The sequence below is a fragment of the Triticum urartu genome, chromosome 5A (genome assembly GCF_056163025.1).
Source record: "Triticum urartu cultivar PI428250 chromosome 5A, HENAU_Tu73, whole genome shotgun sequence".
Taxonomy (NCBI): domain Eukaryota; kingdom Viridiplantae; phylum Streptophyta; class Magnoliopsida; order Poales; family Poaceae; genus Triticum; species Triticum urartu.
In genome coordinates, this window is record NC_141877.1 from 110,914,702 (window position 1) to 110,939,637 (window position 24,936).

The window sequence follows — 24,936 nt, forward strand, 5'->3', positions numbered from 1 at the left end:
TTTTCTCCGGACCTAAATGCAATTTTCAAAAGGGCGCATTTTTCCCTATCCAAATAAAATGCAAATAAAACTCCGGCAAAACCAAAACTTGATCTATTTATTAAATCTTCATTTTTCCTAAATTTGGGAAAGTCATATTATTCCCTCTCTCATATATTTTGACACCGGAAAAATTATTGAAGATGAAATAAATAAATCAAATGATCCTCTTTTCAAAATTCGAGAAACTCTCAAATATGAAAATAACGAAATCTCCAACTCTCTCCGAGGGTCCTTGAGTTGCGTGAAATTTCTAGGATCGGGCAAGATGCAAGAAAATATGATATGCATGATGATCTAGTGTATAACATTCCAAATTGAAAATTTGGGATGTTACAAACCTACCCCCCTTAAGATGAATCTTGCCCTCGAGATTCGGGTTGGCTAGAAAATAGGTGAGGGTGGTCCTTGAGCAAATCTTCTTCTCTCTCCCAGGTGGCTTCATCCTCTGAGTGGTGGTTCCACTGAACTTTGCAAAACTTGATAACCTTGCTGCGGGTAACTCTGCTGGCAAACTCGAGAATCTTGACTGGCTTCTCCTCATATGTTAAGTCGTCTTTCAACTGAATCGCTTCGAGTGGCACGGTATCTCTTAACGGTACCTCCGCCATCTCGGCGTGACATTTCTTCAGCTGAGAAACATGGAATACATCATGAACTCCTGACAGTCCCTCTGGTAATTCCAACTTATAAGCGACTTCTCCCATACGTTGCAAGATCTTATATGGTCCAACAAAACGCGGTGCTAACTTTCCCTTAACTCCAAAGCGCTTAACTCCTCGAAGTGGGGATACTCGGAGATAAATTATGTCTCCGGTTTTGTAAACTGTCTCCTTGCGTTTAGAATTTGCGTAGCTCTTCTGCCTGGACTGGGCTACCTTGAGCCTATCGCGAATCAACTTAACTTTCCGTTCAGACTCCTTAATCAAGTCTGGTCCAAAGAATTGACGGTCTCCAACTTCGTCCCATGACAACGGTGTCCTGCACCTCCTTCCGTATAAAGCTTCGAAAGGTGCCATCTTCAAAATGGTTTGGTAACTGTTGTTATAAGAAAACTCCGCATATGGCAAGTTATCGTCCCAACTAGATCCATAATCTAGTGCACAAGCTCTCAACATATCTTCCAAAATCTGATTGACTCTCTCGGTTTGTCCATCTGTCTGCGGGTGAAAAGCTGTGCTGAACTCTAGTCTGGTTCCTAAAGTTTCATGCAACTGATTCCAAAACTTTGAGGTAAACTGGGTTCCTCTATCTGATACGATACTCCTCGGAACTCCATGCAAACAAATGATCCTAGTCATGTATATCTTTGCCAACTTAGCACTAGTGTAAGTGGTCTTAACTGGAATAAAATGTGCTACCTTTGTCAAACGATCAACTATTACCCATATCGAGTCATAGCCTGATTTTGTCCTGGGTAGTCTTGTGATAAAATCCATGCCTATCTTATCCCACTTCCATTCGGGTATCGGCAATGGTTGTAACAATCCTGCTGGCTTCTGATGCTCTGCCTTTACTCTCTGACATACGTCACAAACTGCTACATATGCTGCAATATCCTTCTTCATTCCAGTCCACCAGAATGTTTCCTTCAAATCCAAATACATCTTGGTATTCCCTGGGTGAATCGAATATGGTGAATCATGTGCCTCTTGCAAAATCAACTTCCTGATCTCCGGGTCATTGGGCACATAAACACGGTCCTCAAACCATAAGGTATCGTGCTCATCCTCACGAAATCCCTTTGCTTTTCCTTTGCTCATTCTCTCTTTTATAGCAGAAATCTCCTTGTCAGATTTCTGAGCTTCTCTGATCTTATCCATCAATGTTGACTGAATCTCCAATGCTGCTACATAGCCTCTCGGAACTATTTCCAAACATAGCTCACGAAGGTTTTCTGCTAACTCCTTGGGTACTTCTCCCGTCACTAGGGTGTTGACATGGCTCTTACGGCTCAATGCGTCAGCTACTACATTAGCTTTTCCGGGATGGTAATGCAATCTCATGTCATAATCCTTGATGAGCTCCAACCATCTCCTCTGTCTGAGGTTCAACTCCTTCTGTGTGAAAATGTACTTCAAACTCTTGTGATCCGTGTACACCTCACAATGATTTCCAATGAGGAAATGTCTCCACGTTTTCAAAGCATGCACTACGGCTGCTAACTCCAAATCATGCGTGGCATAATTCAACTCATGAGGCTTCAGTTGCCGTGAAGCATACGAAACAACTCTTCCTTCCTGCATAAGCACTGCTCCAAGTCCTCGACGTGAAGCATCGCAATACACCTCATAATCCTTGGTTTGATCTGGCAAAATCAATACTGGTGAGGTAACCAAACGTTTCTTCAACTCCTGGAAACTAGCCTCACACTCCTCAGTCCATTTGAACTTAGTATCCTTCTTCAACAATTCAGTCATAGGCTTTGCAATCTTTGAGAAATTCTCAATGAATCTCCGGTAGTATCCTGCGAGTCCAAGAAAACTCCGGATCTCTCCAGGTTGTTGGTGATTCCCATTCAGTTACTGCCTCAACCTTAGTGGGGTCAACTGCTATACCTTCTCCGGATATAACGTGTCCGAGGAATCCAACTTCCTTCAACCAAAACTCACATTTGCTGAATTTGGCGTATAACTGATGTTCCCTTAGTTTCTCCAAAACCAAACGCAAATGTTCCTTATGCTCCTCTTCATTCTTTGAATAAACTAGGATGTCATCAATTAACACTACGACGAACTTATCCAAAAACTCCATAAACACTTTGTTCATCAGGTTCATAAAATAGGCAGGTGCGTTAGTCAATCCAAATGACATAACGGTATACTCATACAGTCCATATCTTGTGGTGAATGCTGTCTTAGGTATGTCCTGCTCTCGAATCTTCAACTGATGGTACCCCGATCGCAAATCGATCTTGGAAAACACTTTAGCTCCTTGCAACCGATCAAACAGATCGTTAATCATTGGCAATGGGTACTTATTCTTGATGGTTACTTCATTCAATCCCCGATAATCTACAACCATCCTTAATGATCCATCCTTCTTTTCCACTAGAAGTACGGGTGATCCCCAAGGCGAAGAACTTGGGCGAATGTAACCTTTATCCAATAACTCCTTAATCTGATTCTTAATTTCCACCAAATCCTTTGCTGGCATCCTATATGGTCTCTTTGATATTGGCCCAGTGCCTGGCAATAACTCAATCAAAAACTCAATGTCTCTATCCGGTGGCATGCCTGGCAATTCCTCCTGCACGACTCCTGATAAGGAATTTACTTGTGTCCTGTTTGGCACATGCCGGGATACATACTTGATCCTTCTTCCTTCTGGTGTGGTAAGTAAAATTGACTTACTAGCACACTCAATATTCCCTTCATACTTTGATAACCAATCCATGCCTAATATCACATCCAATCCTTGAGATTCCAATACTATTAGGTCTGAGGGAAACACATAGTTACCAATCCTTAATGGTAACCGATCACACCATCGTCTAGCCATAAACTCCGCTCCTGGTGAGCTTACTAACATGGGTGACCTAAGGGCTTGGGTTGGCAGGTTATATTTATCCACAAATCCCCTTGAGATGTATGAATGCGATGCACCAGTATCAAATAGAACGAGTGCAGTAAATGACTTAACCAAAAACTTACCGATTACTGCATCGGGCTGATCTTCAACCTCCTCCACATTAACGTGGTTCACCTGTCCCCTATTGAAAGGGTTCGGCTTCTTCCCAGAGCTTCCATTACCATTTCCATTCTGGCCTTCGGGACATTCATTGGCATAATGCCCTGGTTTCAAACACTTATAGCAAGTGACGTGGCTCAAATCCTTCTTGGCTGGGGTGGATGGGGTGGTCCGGTTCTGGCCGTTGCTTCCTCCATTCCCATTACCATTCTTGTGGCCATTATGGTTGTGCGAGCTACCTCCTCCATGGGTGTGCTGAAACTGAAATCCCGGTTTAGGGGTAAAACGGGGCTTCTGCTGGGCTCCAGAGTTATGCTTCCCCTGTCCATGCTTCCTCTTACGGTTCTCAATCTGCTGTTGCTTCCCTTCAATCATGATGGCGCGATCTACCAACTCCTGGTAGTTGTTGAAACTCGCTACCATCAACTGCATGCTTAGTTCATCATTCAGTCCTTCCAAAAACTTCTCCTGCTTAGCTGCATCCGTAGCAACGTCATCTGGGGCATAACGTGCTAACTTGCTGAAATCGTCAACGTACTGGCCCACTGTCCTTCCTCCTTGGCGTAAGTTGCGAAACTCATGCTTCTTTATAACCATAGCTCCTGCTGAAACATGGGCAGTGCGGAAAGCTTGCTGAAACTGATCCCATGTGACAGTGTCAACTGGGTAAGTAGCTGTGAAATTCTCCCACCATGCTGCCGCGGGTCCGTCAAGCTGATGTGCGGCAAACTTCACTTTCTCACCATTCGTGCATCCTGCAGTGGTCAACTCCCTTCCTATCTTGCGGAGCCAATCATCTGCTACTATTGGCTCGGTGCTACTAGAAAACACCGGCGGATTCAGCCTAAGAAAACGGGCTAAGTGGTCAACAGGTGGTGGTGGTGGTGGTGGTGGGTTGTTGTTGTTGTTCTGCTGGTTCTGGACTAACATCTGCATCAGTTGATTGTGTTGCTGGATCAACTGAGTGAGCTCCGGGGGAAATCCATTGTCACGTCTCGGAGGCATCTGAGGGTTTAGAAAAGACGAGATATAAGAATAGAGTGAGGTCTAAAGGGAAAACACTACCCATATGCACATGAGGCAAAAGCACACAATTCACTTCAATCAATCAAACAAGGGCTTACAATCGGTCTAAAACTATCACAAAAGTGCTCGACTATAATGTTTACATGGGGGAAATACTACTACTATCTGGTGGTCATCTAGAAATTTGAACCGGTGGAAGACTCCATGATATCTGCTCCAGCTTCGTCTTCAAAGTCGGGTTCACTTGGATCCGAATCGGTGTCGTCGATGATGATGTAGTTGTCCGGACATGCGACGTACTCGTCTTCCTCCTGGGATGCTAACTTCTTCTTGAGTTCTTCAATCTCCTGCTTAAGATCGCCATTGTGCCTGGCTAGAGCTACGATCTCATCCATGTAGTCCTTGCGTGTAGACTTTAGTTCTCCTTCTAGCTCGATGATCCTTGCCTTCGCATTCTTCAACTCTATCATGTCATTGCACATCTGGTTCTCGTGGCGTCGAATTTGCTGGTTTAACTCCTGGATGAAAGATGCAATGGATCTATCCTTCTTGGTGCTGACTAACTCCCATTGTTCATCTCGGCGTCCGCAAATCTGGTAGATAGTGTCCTTGAGGTCTTCTTGATAAACTTCTCCAATGCGTCCTATGGTGATATGAGTTGCCATGCTCTTTCCCAGACTCCAGGTTGGTGCATTGAAAACACTATCTATAGGCTTCGTGATTGGCGCGAATGTTCTTCCCGGAACGTGAGCTTGAATCTTCCAGCGCTCCTCTTCAGGAAGAGTGGCGTTGAAGGTTCCCGTGAAGCTTGGTAATCCAATGTTCAGGTACTTGGTGACTTCCTTCAGGTGAAATCCAAATGGTGTGCCTTCATCCGGTTGAGCGTACTTAATCTTCGCGGGCGTCATCCTAAAAGAGTAGAAAAGATGGGGAGTTAGAAAATGAGAAGAGAATAGTGATCTATGGCTTTAACTTAGTGGTCGTGTCCTACAGTCAGCGTGTGCTCTGATACCATTCTCTGTGGCGACCCGACCCGAATGGATCAAGTCTACTGTGCTCCGGTGTCATCCCTGGATCAGTAATGCTGACACCACACAGTACAGCGAAGGATTTATAGCAGAGTGGCAATCACACACTTATTACATCGATGTCTCAAAGAGAACTTATTACAATAAATATGGCTTAAGGCCATGTAATGTCGATAACGGCGGAAGACTTGGAAGATAAATGGGTCCATCAACTCCAACGGCATCACTGAGTATAGGACCACGACCTAAAACACCTCAATCGTCGTCTGAAAAGTCTGCAACATGAGAAGTTGCAGCCCGAAAACGGGTCAGCACATGGAATATGCTGGCAAAGTAACACATAGAGAGTAATGGAATGAAACAGCTATACTATATGCATATTTGGCTGGTGGAAAGCTCTATGGTTACTGTTTGCGTAAAGCCAGTTTTTCCCTACTGCAAAGGAATAAATTTATTTAACTATCATGGTGGTTGTGAAACATTGAGAATGGTTGGCAGCATTCTCAATCCCAATTAAAAATAATTAAAACCCAACAACATTAATTAGAAGTAACATGTTGAGATTCACATGATATTCAAGTACTAGATACTCAAGTTGTCCATAACCGGGGACACGGCTAATCATGATTAGTTTATACACTCTGCAGAGGTTTGCGCACTTTTCCCCACAAGACTCGATCGCCTCCGTTTGGTTTCTCGCACTACATGGTGTTTGAGAAGACGGATGACCGAGACATAGTCTTTCAGAAGCGCTAGCACCTTACGATGGAGTAGACCGTACCACCTACATCCCCTACATCTGCTAGTCTACCCCTATAAGAGTTCGCACGACTTAATCAACTATGCCAGAGCCCATAATGGCTTGTGGCTGCACACGGAAGTTTCTAGCATGAAAGATCTTATGATCCCTTTGAGCCTGGGTGGCGGTCCCAAAAAAAACAGGCAAGTCCTGATAGACATCAGGTGCCTCAATCCACCCAGATGTGTGTTTAAGTTGCCACCTTAAATAAACCATTAACATTATCAACTCACATATGTCATGGATATCACTCACCCAATCCACGTCTACTAGCATAGCATGGCATAATAAGCAAACGTAGAAGTAACTCCCAAAGGTTTCATAATAATACAGGTGATAGGTACTACCTCATCTACTTCCCATCCCACAGTTTAATTAGATCCTAATCATGCAGGGTGAAAGGATTGATCTAATGCAATAAAACATGGGTTGTAGAAAAGGTATGATCAAAGTGTTACTTGCCTTGCTGATGATCCGCGAGTCCTAGGGTTTCGAAGTAACAAGCGGCGCAATCCGGGTGATCTATCGCAGACAAACAACAAGCACACAATAAGTACTCATCTAATGCACAGGTAAAACTCAAACAAGAGAACGAACCAGGAAGTTCAACTTAAGAACTCCGGTTGCAAAGAAAGAACGAATCGAACAGATGACGGAAAAACAAACGGCGGAAGAAAACAACTCGGCTCTAGCAAGTTGAAACTAGGTCAAATTTTACCGGGGCAAAAACTTGTTTAAGTTGATTAGACGGAACGACGCTTTCGAAACGGAACTCCAGGCGCTTGAATCACCTGATTCCGATAAACGAGCGAGAAGATAAACTAGAACGAAGATCGGATCTGAGATCGCGATCGCGGAAAAGACGCGGAATAAATCCGACGAGAAGAAAAAGAAAAATGGTTAAACGAACGGATGTTCGTTAACCTAGAAGAATCTGGTGATCACGTTCGTTAGGACGAATGGTCCGGCGAACGGTCCAAAGGCAGCTAAATCGGAAAAGAAAACGAATCCGATCTAGGGTTTCGGAGAAGAAAACCGAAACGAAAAACCGATCTAGAAAACCGAAACGGTTTAGAGAAGAACCGGAAAGAAAACGAATCGGAAGAGAATAAAAAGAATCGGAACGATTATAAGAAAATGATCCGAGGAAAAGAGACGCGGGGCAACCTCCGGCGAGGTCTCCGGCGAGGGGCTCCAGTCGCGGCGGCGTGGGGCGGCGGCGTGGGCAAGGTGCGGCAGCGGCGGGGCAATGTGCGGCGGTGGCGCGGGTGTGGTGCGGCGGCGGCGCGGGTGTGGTGGAGGCTTGGGGCTTGGGGCTTGGTTTGATGATTTAGAGGGGGGGTGTTGGGGTATTTATATTGGGGAGGGGAGGGGGTTTACTTGGGGTAGAGGACAAGAAAATAGAATAGGAAAAGGAATCCTAGATGAAAAAGAAAACAAAGGAAAGAGGGGGGGGGCTACCGACCTAAGTCCCACTGGGACTCGGCCATCGAGCGAAGAGGCGGCGGCGGCCTCGCCTGCCTGGCGCCTGGCGCGCGCGCAGGGGCTGGCGGCTGGCCTGGCCGGCCGGCTGGGCTTTGGCCCAGGGCGCTGCTCCCTTTTTTTAAACGGTTCTACGCGCAGAAAAAAAACAAAAGAAAATCTAAACGAGCTCCAAAATAACTAAAGTAAATTTTCCCCGACTCCTAAAAATGAGCCGAACAAAATGAACTTTTCTCCGGACCTAAAATGCAATTTTCGAAAACGCGCATTTTTCCCTATCCAAATAAAATGCAAATAAAACTCCGGCAAAACCAAAACTTGATCTATTTATTAAATCTTCATTTTTCCTAAATTTGGGAAAGTCATATTATTCCCTCTCTCATATATTTTGACACCGGAAAAATTATTGAAGATAAAATAAATAAATCAAATGATCCTCTTTTCAAAATTCGAGAAACTCTCAAATATGAAAATAACAAAATCTCCAACTCTCTCCGAGGGTCCTTGAGTTGCGTGAAATTTCTAGGATCGGGCAAGATGCAAGAAAATATGATATGCATGATGATCTAGTGTATAACATTCCAAATTGAAAATTTGGGATGTTACAGATCTTGGGTGCGCGGTAGAAAATTTTATTTGGCGCTAGCATAGCGTACCGCGCGTTCCAACAGTTCGGGGGGGGGGGGGGAGGGGGTGCTTCATGCCTTCTTTTTTCTATTATATATTACGAAAGAGTACAGAGATCAATTACAATGAGAGGGTAGTCGGAAAGTTGGAAGAACTCGACGTGATCTACCATATTCAAACAATAAGCGTAATCCCTATGCCTATGCATAAAATTCAGGGGAAAAGTCTTGATAGAGTTGATGTTCACCACTTCGGTCTATTTAGAGTGTATCCCAGATGGATTCCTAATTACTTGTATGGTAACTATACCCCTCATAGCATCTCCAATAGCTCTCCTATCAAAAAAGAAAGAAAAAACTATCGTTAAAGGGGAGTTGAGCCAAAAAATAGCTCTCCAATAGCTCTCGTAAACCTAGTTTTTTTAAAGGGATCATGTCTATTTCTCCAAACTTCCATCATGTTTACGGGAAGATGACCCTTCCTGTATAATTTGGCGGGCTGGAAACCGCTTGAAATTTCACGGGAGAATACCCTCGCACAACCCCCACTCCCTCGCGCCGTGATGTCTACTACACAACCTTCTTCTTGTAGATGTTATTGGGCCTCCAAGTGCAGAGGTTTGTACGACAGTAGCAAATTTCCCTCAAGTGGATGACCTAAGGTTTATCAATCCGTGGGAGGCGTAGGATGAAGATGGTCTCTATCAAGCAACCCTGCAACCAAATAACAAAGAGTCTCTTGTGTCCCCAACACACCCAATACAATGGTAAATTGTATAGGTGCACTAGTTCGGCGAAGAGATGGTGATACAAGTGCAATATGGATGGTAGATAAAGGTTTTTGTAATCTGAAAATATAAAAACAGCAAGGTAACTAATGATAAAAGTGAGCACAAACGGTATTGAAATGCTAGGAAACAAGGCCTAAGGTTCATACTTTCACTAGTGTAAGTCCTCTCAACAATAATAACATAATTAGATCACATAACTATCCCTCAACATGCAACAGAGAGTCACTCCAAAGTCACTAATAGCGGAGAACAAACGAAGAGATTATGGTAGGGTACGAAACCACCTCAAAGTTATCCGTTCTGATCGATCTATTCGAGAGTCTGTAGTAAAATAACATGAAGCTATTCTTTCCATTCAATCTGTCCTAGAGTTCGTACTAGAATAACACCTTAAGACACAAATCAATGAAAACCCTAATGTCACCTAGATACTCCAATGTCACCTCAAGTATCCGTGGGTATGGTTATACGATATGCATCACACAATCTCATACTCATCTATTCAACCAACACAAAGAACTTCAAAGAGTGTCCCAAAGTTTCTACCGGAGAGTCAAGACGAAAACGTGTGCCAACCCCTATGCATAAGTTCACGAGGTCACGGAACTCACAAGTTGATCACCAAAACATACATCAAGTGGATCACATGAATATCCCATTGTCACCACAAATAAGCACATGCAAGACATACATCAAAGTGTTCTCAAATCCTTAAAGACTCAATCCTATAAGATAACTTCAAAGGGAAAACTCAATACATTACAAGAGAGTAGAGGGGGAGAAACATCATAAGATCCAACTATAATAGCAAAGCTCGTGATACATCAAGATCGTATCACCTCAAGAACACGAGAGAGAGAGAGATCAAACACATAGCTACTGGTACATACCCTCAGCCCCGAGGGTGGACTACTCCCTCCCCGTCATGGAGAGCGCCGGGATGATGAAGATGGCCACCGGAGAGGGATTCCCCCCTCCGGCAGGGTGCCGGAACGGGTCTAGATTGGTTTTCGGTGGCTGCGGAGGCTTCTGGCGGCGGAACTCCCGATCTATTCTGCTCTCCGATGTTTTTAGGGTATATGGACATATATAGGCGAAAGAAGTCGGTCAGGGGAGCCATGAGGGGCCCACGAGGGTGGGGGGCGCGCCCAGGGGGGTAGGCGTGCCTCCCTGCCTCGTGGCCACCTCGAAGCTTCCCTGACGTCTACTCCAAGTCTCCTGGATTGCTTCCGTTTCAAAAATAACTCTCCCAAAGGTTTCATTCCGTTTGGACTCCGTTTGATATTCCTTTTCTTCAAAACACTGAAATAGGCAAGAAAACAGCAATTTGGGCTGGGCCTCCAGTTAATAGGTTAGTCCCAAAAATAGTATAAAAGTGTATAATAAAGCCCATAAACATCCCAAACAGATAATATAATAGAATGGAACAATCAAAAATTATAGATACGTTGGAGACGTATCACGCCGCCACCATGTCGAGCTGCCGTCGCAACACCATAGTGTTGCGGCCACGCCTTACCGCGTCGCCCTGCCTCATCACACCGACCATCATCGCATGCCTTTCGGTCATGCCGTCCCACCTCCCCATGTGGTTGCACCGTCCAGCTGTCCAAGAACTGCCACCGCCGCTCGTATGCACCTCCACACAATTTCACCGCAAAGGTATCTGAAGATTTTCTTGACTCAATTTTATGTTCCAACAAATTTTTGTTCAAAAATGTGTGTGCACATATTGTTTGTTATTGTTTTCATTGTAGATGAACACTCTTGTTCAATATTTTGTTGAGGACTCGTGTTAGTATGAGGTCGACGAACTTGAAATGTTGATTGCTTTTTCTGGAGACACGATGGAAAATAAGAAGCTGATGTGGGGAGGTTCAATGTCTGATCATCTTGCATTTCATTGGAACAGGAAAACCGGTCATGACAAGCTAATGAATAATTATTTTGGTGAGAATCTGAATGTCGTGTTTGTTCCTGCGCATTGCTCATGCTGTGGAAGATCATTGCACGTACTTTACACAAAGAAGAAATCCAGTTGGTCAACAAGGTCATAGTAGTTTGAAAAAGATTTCACCGGCCATGTGAATGCTTGCATATGGTTGTCCAATTCATTCTATTAATGATTGGATTGGAATGGTATAGCGTACTTGCATCAAGAGTTTGAACAAATTTGTGAAGTCTGTCATTGAGAAATTTGGTGAAGAATATATCCGAGCTCCAAACTGAAGAGGACACTACAAGAATTCTTGAGATGGGTGCATCAAAAGGATTTTCCGGTATGCTTGGAAGCATCGAATGCATGCATTGAAAGTGTAACAATTGTTGTACAACATCGCATGGATAATTCAAAGGAAAAGGTACAGATGCAACTACAACTCTAGAAGTTATGGCATCAAATGACCTATGGATTTGACATTCACATTTTGGATTGATAGGATCTAAAAATGATATAAATGTGTTGCAAAGATCTCATCTGTTTGCAAGGCTTTCTGTTGGAGAGGTACCTCTAGTGAATTTTGAAATCTAGGCGTCAATACAACATGGGCTACTTCTTGCTGATGGCATTTATCTTGCATGGAGAACATTTGCGAAGACAATATCAAACCCTCAAGGTAACAAGAATATTCATTTTGCTAGGTAATAAGATGCATGTTGAAAGGATGTTGAGCGGGCATTTGGGGTTCTCCAAGCTCGCTTTGCGATTGTTCATGGTCCTGGATAGTTCTGGAAACAAAAGGACTTGTGGCAGATCATGCCCACGTGTGTGATATTGCATAACATGACAATGGAGGATGAGAGGGAACAACCACCTAACTATTGCTATGAGAATGAGGGGAACAAAGTTTACATACCACCGGCTGAGCCACAGAGGGATGAACAATGATTGTAAAAATTTCTTGAAATGCATTGATAGGATGAAAACCGCGCCAGTCATGAACAACTTCGTGATTATGTAGTTAAGCACTTGTGCACGATTCATAGTCAATAAACTTTGTACTGTGTTCTATTTACAATGATTTGGACCCTTAATTATGTTTGAATTTAACTTTCGAACCAAATTTCAAATATTGTGGACTTGAGATTATTATCAAGTATGTGTGTTTGATATAATATTGTGATGCCCTTAGGTGGTGGCGCTCTAATTGGATTCACTGGCTCATACTTATTTCCCGGAAGGGTCCAAATACAATCTCCACAACATCGGGCCTCTAGTGATTTAACTTACTATCAACAACCCCACCATCAGTATTCCTAACAGAGTTCCTCCGCGAACAAGGTCGATGTAGATTGTCACTATCTTCTTTCATCTTTGATAGTTGAAAATCATTTTTTCGTTGCTTCCAAAATACGCATATCTTTAGTTAGTCTTGGTCACTGATAGAGTCCTAGAATGGCTGAGATTTAGTTCTTACACATGTGTTAGTGTGTCCTTCTCAACACATTATGCCAGCGACAATTGTGAATGGCAACGCAACTAGGCTTGACGTTTACGATTTACAACAAGTTTCCACTTTCCTTGGGTCACGACGTCTACATAAGACGCTCCCGTGACACTAATTCTTGCGCAAACGCAACAGAGCTAATATCACACAATCTTAATAATTCAAGTTGCTACGATTTCGGTTGCTAGGATGTCCATGAAACAAGTTAGACGCCTCTAATCATTTTTGCAATTTTATCGTGGTTCCTACAATTTTCATTGCAAACAAGTAGCTACCTACGTAACCATCAAGCATGTTTGCTTGAAGTTACTAGTTTAACTTTCATGAAACAAGATCTTGATGAAACTCTGGAGGCCCATATTAAACTTCGTTAAATGTGTGGCCCTGATGGATTAGATCTACAAGTCATTTTCTTCGCAAAAATTGATATTTCTTGACTAAAATGAAACCCAAATAGATCAATCCGTGACGTTGGTCTGACAATCAACATACTCAAATGCAGCATCAAAGAAACACCATACCTCTATAACAAAGTCTCACGATGCCATCAAGATAAAAAAAATCAATTGAAGGGAACCAACAAGAACATCAAGTAAAAGATCCAATCTATTACCCGCACAGTTATTATTTTTGCAATGCACGCACATCACTATGTGCCCTAGATCGTACCTGCATCTACTCACAGTATCGCATTGATACAACTGTTGCAAAACATAGTACAAAATAAAAAAAAATCATGCCAACGATCAAAATCTAGGACCAACTATGAAGATGCAACAAGGTAGATTAGATCATTACCAACAAACTCAGTGGGAAGAAGAGGTTGGTGAAGATGTGTGGATTCCCACAGTTAGATTAAACCTCCCAGCCGCGAGAATTTCTCATGATCTAGGATCAAAGGTACAACCCCTCTACGATATCCACACGTATGGAGTCTAGGAAAAAGGGCAACCGAAGGATAAGGAAATGGACTAGCCTTCTGGTGGTGAGAAGTTACACACACACACACACACACAGAGAGAGAGGGGGGCATCCAACCATTCTGTGTGGGATAGGAGGGTAGCCCCTTCTCTATATTTATAGGCGTAGTGGGAGGGCTAAGACTTGGAGGAGGGGCTCCCTCCCCTAGGGTCGGCCCACCAAGGATGGTGCGCCCCCCAAAACTTTGCCACCCCCTTGCCATGCCCCCTAGGACCTGTGGGTGTGCCCCATTTGGGGCGTCCAAGGCCCATGTGACTACCCCCCCCCCCCCCCCCCACTTGGGCCGGGAGCAACTCTCTAGAGCCTTCCACAACTTTCCGAAAGGTTCTAGAAAATTCTAAAAATGGGACCGGTGAGCCTTAAGCATGTGACCTTGCAGATTTAATATGCAAACATGACCGGAACACCTTCTGGTCAATAATCAATAGCGGGATTTGGACACCCATATTGAAAAGCCTGCATACATATGCATATATTTGTCGAGTGAACCTTTTGTTTGCGTACATAATTCCCTTGGCTTCGCTATACATAACAAAACCCGAGGCGAGACTTTTGTCGGTATTCTTGTGAATCCACAACTTGATCATAAAACCAAGTTATCATCATTACCGATGTTGTTATCTTTTCTCGTTTTCATATTCTGCTATCCCTGTGATCATATTACGCCGTGTCTAACCGAACAATGATGGATACCATAATACCGAGTGGCCCCGTAGTATTTCTCCATCCTCGGAGGAGAAAAATCCCAGTCTTGAACTATCGAGTCCCTAGACATGTACTCCCTCTGTCCATCTATATAGGGCCTAATATGTTTTTCGAGGCTAACTTTGACCACATGTAGAGCAATAATATATGACATGAAGTTACATAAAGCATACCCTCGAATTCATACGTGAAAGGAGCTTCCAATGATATAATTTTTACATTATACATCTCATATACTATTGATCTTATCAACAGTCAAAGGCAACCTCGAAAAATGCATAAGGCCCTATAAATATGGATGGAGCGAGTATACTTTGCCAATGTACCCGAAAGTTGTTGTTATAATTATGCAGTTACGGGTAACGTTTGACAAACCCAAAGTAACCATTCAGCAGGAAGGTACACAACATTCTCACGGTCTAAGTATGTGCGTATATGCTAACCGTTGATATGCTAACCATGTGTAACTGCTTTTGTAATGAACGATTGTAATAATCTTAATTTACCAAATTAATATATGGGGGTTTTCAAAAAAAAGAAGTGACGGTGTGATCTCATAGTATATCATTTAGTTGGTTTTGTTTAACACCATTGTACTGCTAGTAATGTGCTCTCATTGTTGTCGGCGTTGTCCTTGTTACTTTAACAATGCCCTATGATCAGTAAAACATGATCATCATGCAATATATGAGCTAGTAATAGAGGCGAGACTAGAGAATTACTTGGTGTTTATGTTTCCACATATGCAAATGTTTTCTCTAAATCTCATATTCAAGGAGCGTCACAATTATAGCACAGAAATATAAACATTAATTATGAACATGAAAACAAAATAATACTTTGTCATTGCCTCTGTGGCATATTTCCAACATTATGTTCCTTCATTATAAGATCATCTGAGATAGGTCCATATAAGCAAAGTAGAGTTATTACTCACATTGCGGGGTAACGGAATTGAGTAAAATATGTGCTATGTGTCTGTCCGATTTGTATCCTTTGCAAACAAATCTACATATGACTACCATACTAATATCACGTACTCCCAACGTTCACAAATATAAGGTATATACTTTTTCCAAAATCAGATGTATATAGTCACGTTTTAGTGTGTTTATTCACTCATTCAGTTTGTATGTAGTCCATATTAAAATAGAGAAAAATATATTTTTCGTCCCTCAATTCTTGATGGAGGCTAGATTTGGTCCCTCAACTTCAAAACTGGACAATTTACATCCTTAACTACTGAGACCGGACAAGATTCATCCCAGGTCACTGTTTTGACCGGTTTTGGTGCTGTCCCACCCCGGCTTTGACCGTGCCGACTCAAATTCACATACTTTTTCAAATACGTGAACTTTTTAAAATCTATGTACTTTTCTCAACCGCGTACCTTTTTCAAGTTCACGTACTTTCTTCAAATCCGCGTAGTTTTTAAAGTTCATTAATTTTTTTCAAATTCATGTATTTTTTTAAAATTGCCGTACTTTTTCATATCCGCGTGCATTTTTTGGAAAGAGTTCAGGAATTTGAAAATTTTATGCGAACTTGAAATGTACATGGATTTGGACTTCTTTTACACAAAATAGAAAAAATATGTGGATTTGAAAATTATGTCAACTTGAAACAAATGTGTGAATTTCAAACAAAGTTCATGGATTGGAAAAGGAACACGGTTTGAAAAAAAGTACACTAACTTTAAAAAGTATGCGGATTTGAAACAAGTATGCGAATTTCAAAAATACTTCATAGATTTGAAAAAAAATACTTGGATTTGATAAAATTATACGAACTTGGAAAAACACGCCGATTTGAAAAAAATATGCAAATTTGAAAAAATATGGATTTGAAAAAAGTACTAAAATTCAAATATAGTTCATGGATTTGAAAAGGTATGCTTACTTAAAAAAATACGCGACCTTGACAAAATTATATAGATTTGAAAATAGTATGTGAATTCCAAAAAGTTTACGGATATGAAAAAATTACGTGGATTTGAGTCAGCACCTGTCAAAACCGGGATGAGTTAGCACCAAAACCGGTCAAAATCGAGACCAGAGATGATCTTTGTTTGGTTTCAGCAGTTGAGGTTGTAAGTTGTCCGGTTTCAAAGTTGAGGGACCAAATCTAAACTTCACCAAGAGTTGAGGGACGAAAAATATACTTTTCTCATTCAAATATTCAAAACATCTTATATTCATGAATGGAATGAGTACTTTCGAGACATGCATCAACTCCAGCAGTGGTTACGTGGCTACCATGCAACAAAAGCTTTGTATGGCATACTAGATCAAATAGGTAAACTTAATAGTGACTTCAATTTAATGATACAAAATTTGTATGCGGGTTTCCCTATGTATCAAAATCGATGATCATTTCATTTACTTTCATTTCCCTATGTAGTATAGAAAGGTATTTCTTTCTATCTAACGCTGGGTGGGAGGGGGAGTCGTAAAATGTACATTAAGCGGCAACATACCCACCACCAAAATTTGTGCCATTCAGTCTCTAATCGAATGACATAGATTTTCTTTCTCTTTTTTCACCTCAAACACAGATTCTATTGTAGTCATCCTCGATTGAAAAAAAAAATCATAATACAACGCAAGAGCTTCAGATTTGCAATACACTGGAGGAGTTTAATCTTCTTCTAGAATCCTCTTTGGGCTCTTCAAATATGTTTCCAGTGTCCACAGACATGTTACATGTGTGTACATATCGTGTACAAGGTAGCTATGGTCGCAGAAGACAATTATAGAGTTTCTTATCATCTATGTCATGTGACGAATACTCTTCGGTCAGCAACAAGTAATATGGATTTTTTTTCTTTGTAAGACATGCAATTGTACATATATTTAATTAGTGAAAATACCGTAGAACAATTGTTCTACGGTTAGTGCTTAAAAAGTACAAGTAAAATGGATCGGGAAGAGTAGTAATATTTTGGATTTGATTGCCAAGACTTGTGAATCTAGTTTCAGGGAGATGCATAATTCGTGTTAAAATTCTGGAAGTTGGGTGTGCCTAATTTGACGACATGGTTTCAAGGCGAGAGATTGTGTTCCACTAGCAAAAGATCGAAGGTTGCACCAACTGCTCCAGAACAAAGGAGAGGAGGTAGTTTGGAAATTATTACAAGGATAGTTGAGACATTGTAGCAGCTGAGTAATATGAAAACAGAAGTTAAAAAAACAGCGAATGATGAAAAGAAAGAGTAAGTGAAGGTCATAGTATATTTTATTCAAAAGGAATTGAGTTGGGTGTCTGAAAATAAGTTGGTAGGACTTGGGACACAGGTCAGGTCTCTGTCTCATTCGGACAATCCGCTATGCAAAGGCTGAAAAGCACCTAGAGATCGAACAACTCGAATATATAAATCAACACATAAATCAATTACGTATGGTTCCTATACTATAGATATTTTGTATTTGAGAAGAAACAGAGCAAATTTAATGATTTCTCGATGGCGGTCTACTTGCGCTTGTTCTTGCTCCCGACGAGCAAGACGACGTAGAAGAGAGCACGGAAGAAGAAGCCGAATGCCGCCGTGACCAGGAGGCACATCCACTTCCCTAGGTCCGTGACGGCCTGCTGCCTTAGCACGTCGGCGCCGGTGACGACGCACGTGGCGGCCGTCATGTTTGTGCCGAGAGTCGCACTGATCGCGCCGAGCACCTTCAACTTCACGGCCTCCGTCATGCCGGCGATGGGTGTCCCCTCGAACATCTGTACCCCGCGCGCGAAGCACCGGCTCGCGTCGCCGAACTCGTTCTGCAACACAGCCTGGTAGGGATACTTGACGAGCGAAATGTAGTGGAACCATATCCAGTAGTTGGGAATCCTGTCCCGGTTGATGAAGAAGCCGGAGAAGAGGAGGAAGTAGGCGAGGATGGCCACCACCACCGTGTAGCCCACCATCACGTGCGGTACCACCGCCGACAGGAACGTCACGAACCCGCTGCCCGCCCACAGCGACGCGAGAATGATCAGCGCAAAGAAGGCGAACGACGCGCCCCCGCCGGCGAGGCCCACGGCGAAGAACGTGGTCACCGCGAACGCCAGGGACAGGATGACCAGCGGCGGGAAGGACACGACGGAGTTGGCGAGCACGTACGACAAGCGGCGGTACGAGTTGTGCGCCGTCTCGCGGAGGTAGATGTGTCGCTCCTGGACGAACACCGGCAGCGCGTCGGCGCAGACGTAGAACATGGTGGACATTCCCATGGCGAAGAAGCCCAGCCGCTCCTGGACGCCCTTGGGCGTGTCGTCGAGGCGCAGGAAGATGGTCGCCAGGATGAGCCCCGTCAGCATGATGGTGCCCAGGCGCATGCCGAAGAGCTCCGGCATGCGGCGCGTGTTGATGAAGGAGCGCTTGATCAGCACCCACACCTCCACGGTCAGCGGGTTCGCGTACGTCGGCACCGACGACGCCGTCCCTGTGACAGTCCCGGCCACCAGCTTCCCACGACAGACGCTCTCGGATATGGCCACCTCTAGCGGCATCGTGTTGACAGTCTCGATGATCCTGTGGTCTGCTTGCCACCTGGCGTTGAAGTCGGCGAGCAGCGCAGCGCCATCAGGCTGGCGCTCGAGTTCTCTGATGGTGTCCAGCGCGAACTCGGCCGGGTTCTCGTTCTCCGGGATGGGCTTGCCAAACTCATGGAAGAAGGGTATGAGGCCGGCAGGCGTGCCGGCATAGACGGTGCGGCCGCGGGAGAGGAGCAGTAGACGGCCAAGGATGCCGAGGATCCGCGCGCTGGGCTGGTGGATGGTCATCACGACGACGCTGCCACTCCGCGCGATGTCGAGGAGCACCTGCACCACCATGAACGCACTCGCCGAGTCGAGCCCGGAGGTGGGCTCGTCGAGGAACAGCAGGATCGGGTCGTGGATGATGTCCGTGCCGATGGAGACACGGCGCCTCTCGCCTCCAGAGACCCCACGGTGCCCCTCGTCGCCGATGACGGTGTCGGCGGCGCTGGCGAGGCCGAGCTGGTCGATGAGCGCGTCGACGCGTTCGCGCTTCCTGGCCGGGGAGAGCGCGCGGGAGAGGCGGAACTCAGCGGCGTACATCAGCGTCTCCCGCACCGTGAGCATCGGGTACAGCAGATCGTCCTGCATTACGTAGGCGGAGATGGCGCGGAGGCGGCGGCCGTGGAGGGCCTCGCCGTTGAGCGTGACGGTGCCGCGGAGGCTCTCCCGCTCGATCCGGCCGGCGAGCGCGTCGACGAGGGTGGACTTGCCGGACCCGCTGGCGCCCATCACAGCGAAGAGCTCCCCTTCCCGGGCCTCGCCGGAGATGCCGTTCAGCAGCGCCCTGGTGGTTGACGGTGATGGCGAATCCGTGGACGCCCTGGCGCGGGACAGCAGGCTCGCCAGCCTGCCGCCGCGCGTCCTGACGGTGTACGACAGGTCAGTGAAGGACAGCCGGTACGGCACTGGCGCGACGGGCGGCTGACCCGCCGAAGCATCTTCATCGGTGCCGACGTCGACGACGATGTGGCCGGAGGTGGCCATGAGGTCGGGACGACGGCGATCGTTGATCTTCGACGCGACACGACGAGAGCTCGATCGATTGGTGGGTCGGAAATGTGTACGTGCGTGTACGTTAATATAGGTGGTTTGCTTTGCTTTTTGCCTCTCGTGTTTGGTTTGAACTTTGGAATATTGGTGGTGTGGAGATCGCTACGTATACGTACATGTAATGAACTCGAGTGCCAGGGAAAGGCACAAAAGAACTCGAGTGCCAGAGTTATTATTGGGCCCTAGTGGGACAGCTAGCTAGTCGGCCGTGTACTGTATTTGTGTACCACCAGTACAACTCCGTCTCGATTTATTATCCCTTCATCGAACTCTTTTTTTAGATGACCTTCATCAAACTCTTACGACAATACTTTTGCAATATAGTATTTTTGTTTTTGCAATATAGTATTTTTTTTATATTTTAACCGATTTGATATATTTTTAAATCTGCTAAATATAAATTGTTTCCCTAAATATAAAAGGCTAGTATGAAGTTAAAAAAATATCAACTAAATATAAATTTATTCACAATTAGATATATTTTTACGATGTACTTATTCAATATTATGGAAAAACTTTGTTTTTGCCACTCTAGCTTTTGATCACTTTGTTTATGCCACTCTAGAATCTGACATTTTACTTTTGCCACTCTTAGTTTTTGACAATACATCACTATTGCCATTATGTGGCAAAAGCAATAATTTTAGAGTGGCAATTGTGATACATTGTCAATATCTAAGAGTGGCAAAAGTGAAATGAAAAGTTATTGGTTTTTCCACGGAATGGCATTTGTGAAGATTGTCAGAAACTAAGAGTGGCAAAAGTGACATGTCAAATTCTAGAGTGGCATAAGCAAAGTAGGCAAAAGCTAGAGTGAAAAATAATGTTTTCCCCAATATTATAGTTGTCGATATTTTCTTCTAAATATTTGGTTCAATTTGGAAAGCATTGACATTTTAACTAAATGTATATGACATAATTTGGGGTCAATGACAAGATTGCGTACCTCGCGGATCTCCATGATATTTGTGCTTCCCCGACTGGACCTTGGCTTATTGGGGGAGACTTTCATATGATCCTCTCGACGGAAGACAAGAATAACCCTAACATCAACCATCGCATCATGATCCGCTTTCGTCGATTCCTTGCAAATGAGGGATTGCGTGATATGTACATGCATGGGTGGCGATACACCTAGTCCAGTGAATGTGACAACCCAATGTTGGTCTGCAAGGACTGCTTACTTTACTCTTCTTCTAGGAGCTCCGAGTACCCGCATTGCCTTTTGCGGTGTCCCTTCCGTTGTATCTGACCATCACCCCCTTCTTCTTGATTGTTCCACACCTTTGCCGGGAGCTAGACAGTGTCTTTTCGCGTGCTTTTGGCCCAAGCTAGATGGCTTCCACCTTGTGATTTCTGAGGCGTGGAACTCCGTTGATCACGACACCGAACCATTCTAACGCATTGTGGCACGAATGAAGGCCATGGCTCGCAGCCTACAGCAGTGGAGTGCCAAATCCATTGGCAACACTGTGCTACAACTTTTGGTCACGTGAGCTCATCACTTGACTCAATGTTGCACAGGATCTCCGCCCTTTGTCCTCCTTCAAAACCTGGCTGCACTGACGCGTGAAGGCTTCATATCTTGGATTTAAGTCCCTGGATTGCTCCATCTCAAGGCAACACACCTGCTTTTCCTAGCTCAAGCACGGTAACATGAGTGCTACATTCCTTCGTGTCCGCGTTGCGTACCGCAGGCAGATGAACCTCATGTTCTCTCTCAAGTTTGTAGATAACACAGTTCATGAACCTGATGTTCTTGCTGACATGGCTTTCGACCACTTCTCGTCCATCGTTGGTTCCTCCGAGGAGCATGCTTTCACCCTTGCCCTGGAATATATCCATCCTCACACTTCAATCTTCACGTCCTTGATCAACCCTTCTCCGAGGACGAGATTTGGTGTGCGGTTAAAGCCATGCCCACATGTAGAGCGCCGAGTCCGGATGGTTTCTCCGTGGAGTTCCTTTGGGCCTTGTAGGTGTAACACCCCAATAATCATGCTACAGTGATCCCTTGCTAATGATACCATGTCATCTTATTTTGCTAAGATTAATTGCCACTTGATAAAAATCAAAGTCAAATTCCAATTTAAATTGCAAGCCAAATTATTACTTCTTCAAACGGTGAAACAAAAATGTTTACGATATGTCATAAAATCCCAAAGCATTGGTAAAAATAATATCAACTACATTTGGATGCCCAAATTATCCCTGTCAATTATTTTAGTGGAACGACATCCTTTAACCACCCCATTTAAATGCGAATATAATTTAAATGAATTTAAGACGATCCCAAACTTTGCGGACAACCCTATAATATTGCAAAGTATTGACAAGTCTCACATTTAACAAAACCCATATAGTATTAAAATAAAATAGAAAATAGAGAGCAAAACATTAAACAGAAAAAGATAAAGGAAAATACTAAAACCTACTGTGCCTGTGGGCTTTAATGCGCATAGGAGTAGCCCAGCCCACTGCCACATCGTCTTCCTCCTACTACTCATCTGAGGCGTGTTGGGCGCGAGCACTGAGTCCATTGCTAGGATTTCCACGCGTCGGCCATTTGTTGTCTCCTCGCGGTGGATAAGGATGCCACCGGTGCTCCGAGACTAAACCCTAGCCTCCAGATCCCCTTCCCCCTCTCGTTTTCTTCTTCCCCGCGCAAGGTCAAACCACATGTTGCCATGATTCCGCCACCTGCGTAGCCCCCCGAGCCTCCTGAGCCTCGCCGACATGCCCATGAGCTTCGACATCGCTCTCTTTGTCTTCTAGTGCCACCCATTGGAGCTAGGCGCCTCTACTTCGACCGAACCGAGGTCGTCTTCAACCTTTGGTCGTCGGCGGTCTTCCTCGAATTCGGCGTCCCCTGCTGTTCCTAGTTACTCATTGGGCCTCCTTGTGCCTTCTTGGTGATCTCTCTGTCGAAACCCCTCTGTCGGCATTCAGGGATCGGGGGTACCCAGACCTGCCTGCCTGGGGCCCAGCGCGTGGCTTCATCGACGGCCCAGTACGGCCCAGCTGCAAGACCCCAAGAGCAAGACCCTCGCGAGGGTGCCCGGCCTCGCGAGGCGAACAACACCAAGACCTCCCGAGGAGCGGCTCCCCGAGCCTGCCTCCCAAGGAGCGGAGATCTCTATGCAAGCCTCCCGCCTCGTGAGGCGCGCGATGACGTGGGCCATGACAACCAAGGCCAGGCGGGCGCCAGCAGGGCGCAGTCCAGGGCAGTTTCCTCTTTCGTGCTAAGGAGGCAAGGACGTACGCGGGTTCCCAAGGGATCCCCCAAAGGTTTCCATTCCGGTGCAACAAGACCAAGACCACGAGCTCGGCAGGACGGATGTCATCGTCAAGCCTACCACTGCGTCACGACCAGAAGCTTTGTAGGCGAAGACCACCGTTTGTCAGGATAAGATGTACTGTTGTCTCCCTTCAAAATTGGCCACTGTGGTATTCCTTCCCGCCTAAGTTATAAGGGAAGAGAACCAGGGCCTAGTATAAATATAGGCTAGTCTCCACCGTAGAGAGGAGGAGAAACCCTTCAACCATTGAGCTAGGCAGCTCATCCACTTTACTATTTCATCCTCAACCTCCTCGTGGGGCCAATCCAACACAAAGCAGGAGTAGGGTTTTACACTGCAAGGTGGTCCGTACCTAGGTAAATCTCTATGTTCACCTCTTTTCCCGCTCACACGAACTCGACGAGGCCAAGCCATGACGCAATGAGCTTGAGACAGGAGCTAAGTTAGATCTTCGCACACGCCCCAGTGTTTGAACCTTGTTTGGGTCCGCGAAGCCCCGATTCCGACACCCTCTCCCAGCACTTTGAACCGCCGCCTGTATCTACTGACGCCATGGTTGCCGAGACCCGTCACTACTGTTGACCTCGCCACCGCAGACAATACCCCCGTGGATCACGTCCGAGCACCGCACCATGCTTCTGGGCTCCTAGGAAGCCAACGCGCCCCGTGGCGTTGGATCCATCCATCCAATGCTCCGGCTGTCGCCTGTCGTCGTTGTTGCCATCGATTCTAACCGTCCCAGCTTCTCCCAATGCCACCAATGGATGTGGCTTTGAGCCCATGTTCGAATGGTCCATCCTGCGCTTGTTTTGGTCACCGGATGGTGAATCCCGTGCGTCGCCGCCGTCACTGGTGGTCGCCGTCAGGGCGCCACCATTTGAACCATCGCATGGGTCGCTACTAGGTGGGTCCCTTATGTCAGGGATTAGCTTAGGGCTAATGACCCACAAACACGCGGGCCCCACGGTAGATGATTTGGTTAGTTTAAATTGAACCTGTTAATTAGTGCAATCACGTATCATTAAATTGTATGCATGATTACTTATAGCCTCGTATTTCTTCTTCGAATCTTTAGTCTTTTTAGGCAAAGCAACGCTTTATAACTTAACGGTGCTTGGGCATATCATCCAAAGCACAGGCAGGCACTAAGGGCGGTACATTGGTCTCCCAGTCCATACATACACCCGGTAAACATGTACGGCCAATCTCGCCAAGCTCATGCGCCACTGCATTTTCATTACAACTACACACACTCACCCTATGCCTTGCAAACCAAAGTTTCAACTGGTATTTGATATCTTCAATGACGACTGCATATGGCGACGAGTCGTTCTTCCGTATATCCAGCGCCTCCGCCTACAGCTGGGAGTCAGTCTCGAAAGCAACCCGGACAGCGCCAATGTCAGCTGCAAGAGCAACTGCTCTAGCCATCGCTTGAACTTCC

The 24,936-nt window shown here is 45.0% G+C and overlaps 1 protein-coding gene across 1 annotated transcript; it reads right to left on the reverse strand.

The window, feature by feature from the left end:
* Positions 1-17,959: 17,959 nt before the first annotated feature.
* On the reverse strand, positions 17,960-20,185 carry LOC125555732 (ABC transporter G family member 5). Its single transcript, XM_048718592.2, has one exon. It carries the CDS (start codon positions 20,125-20,127, stop codon positions 18,082-18,084), a length of 2,046 nt encoding a protein of 681 aa, XP_048574549.2. The 5' UTR covers positions 20,128-20,185; the 3' UTR covers positions 17,960-18,081.
* Between the last annotated feature and the right edge of the window lie 4,751 nt (positions 20,186-24,936).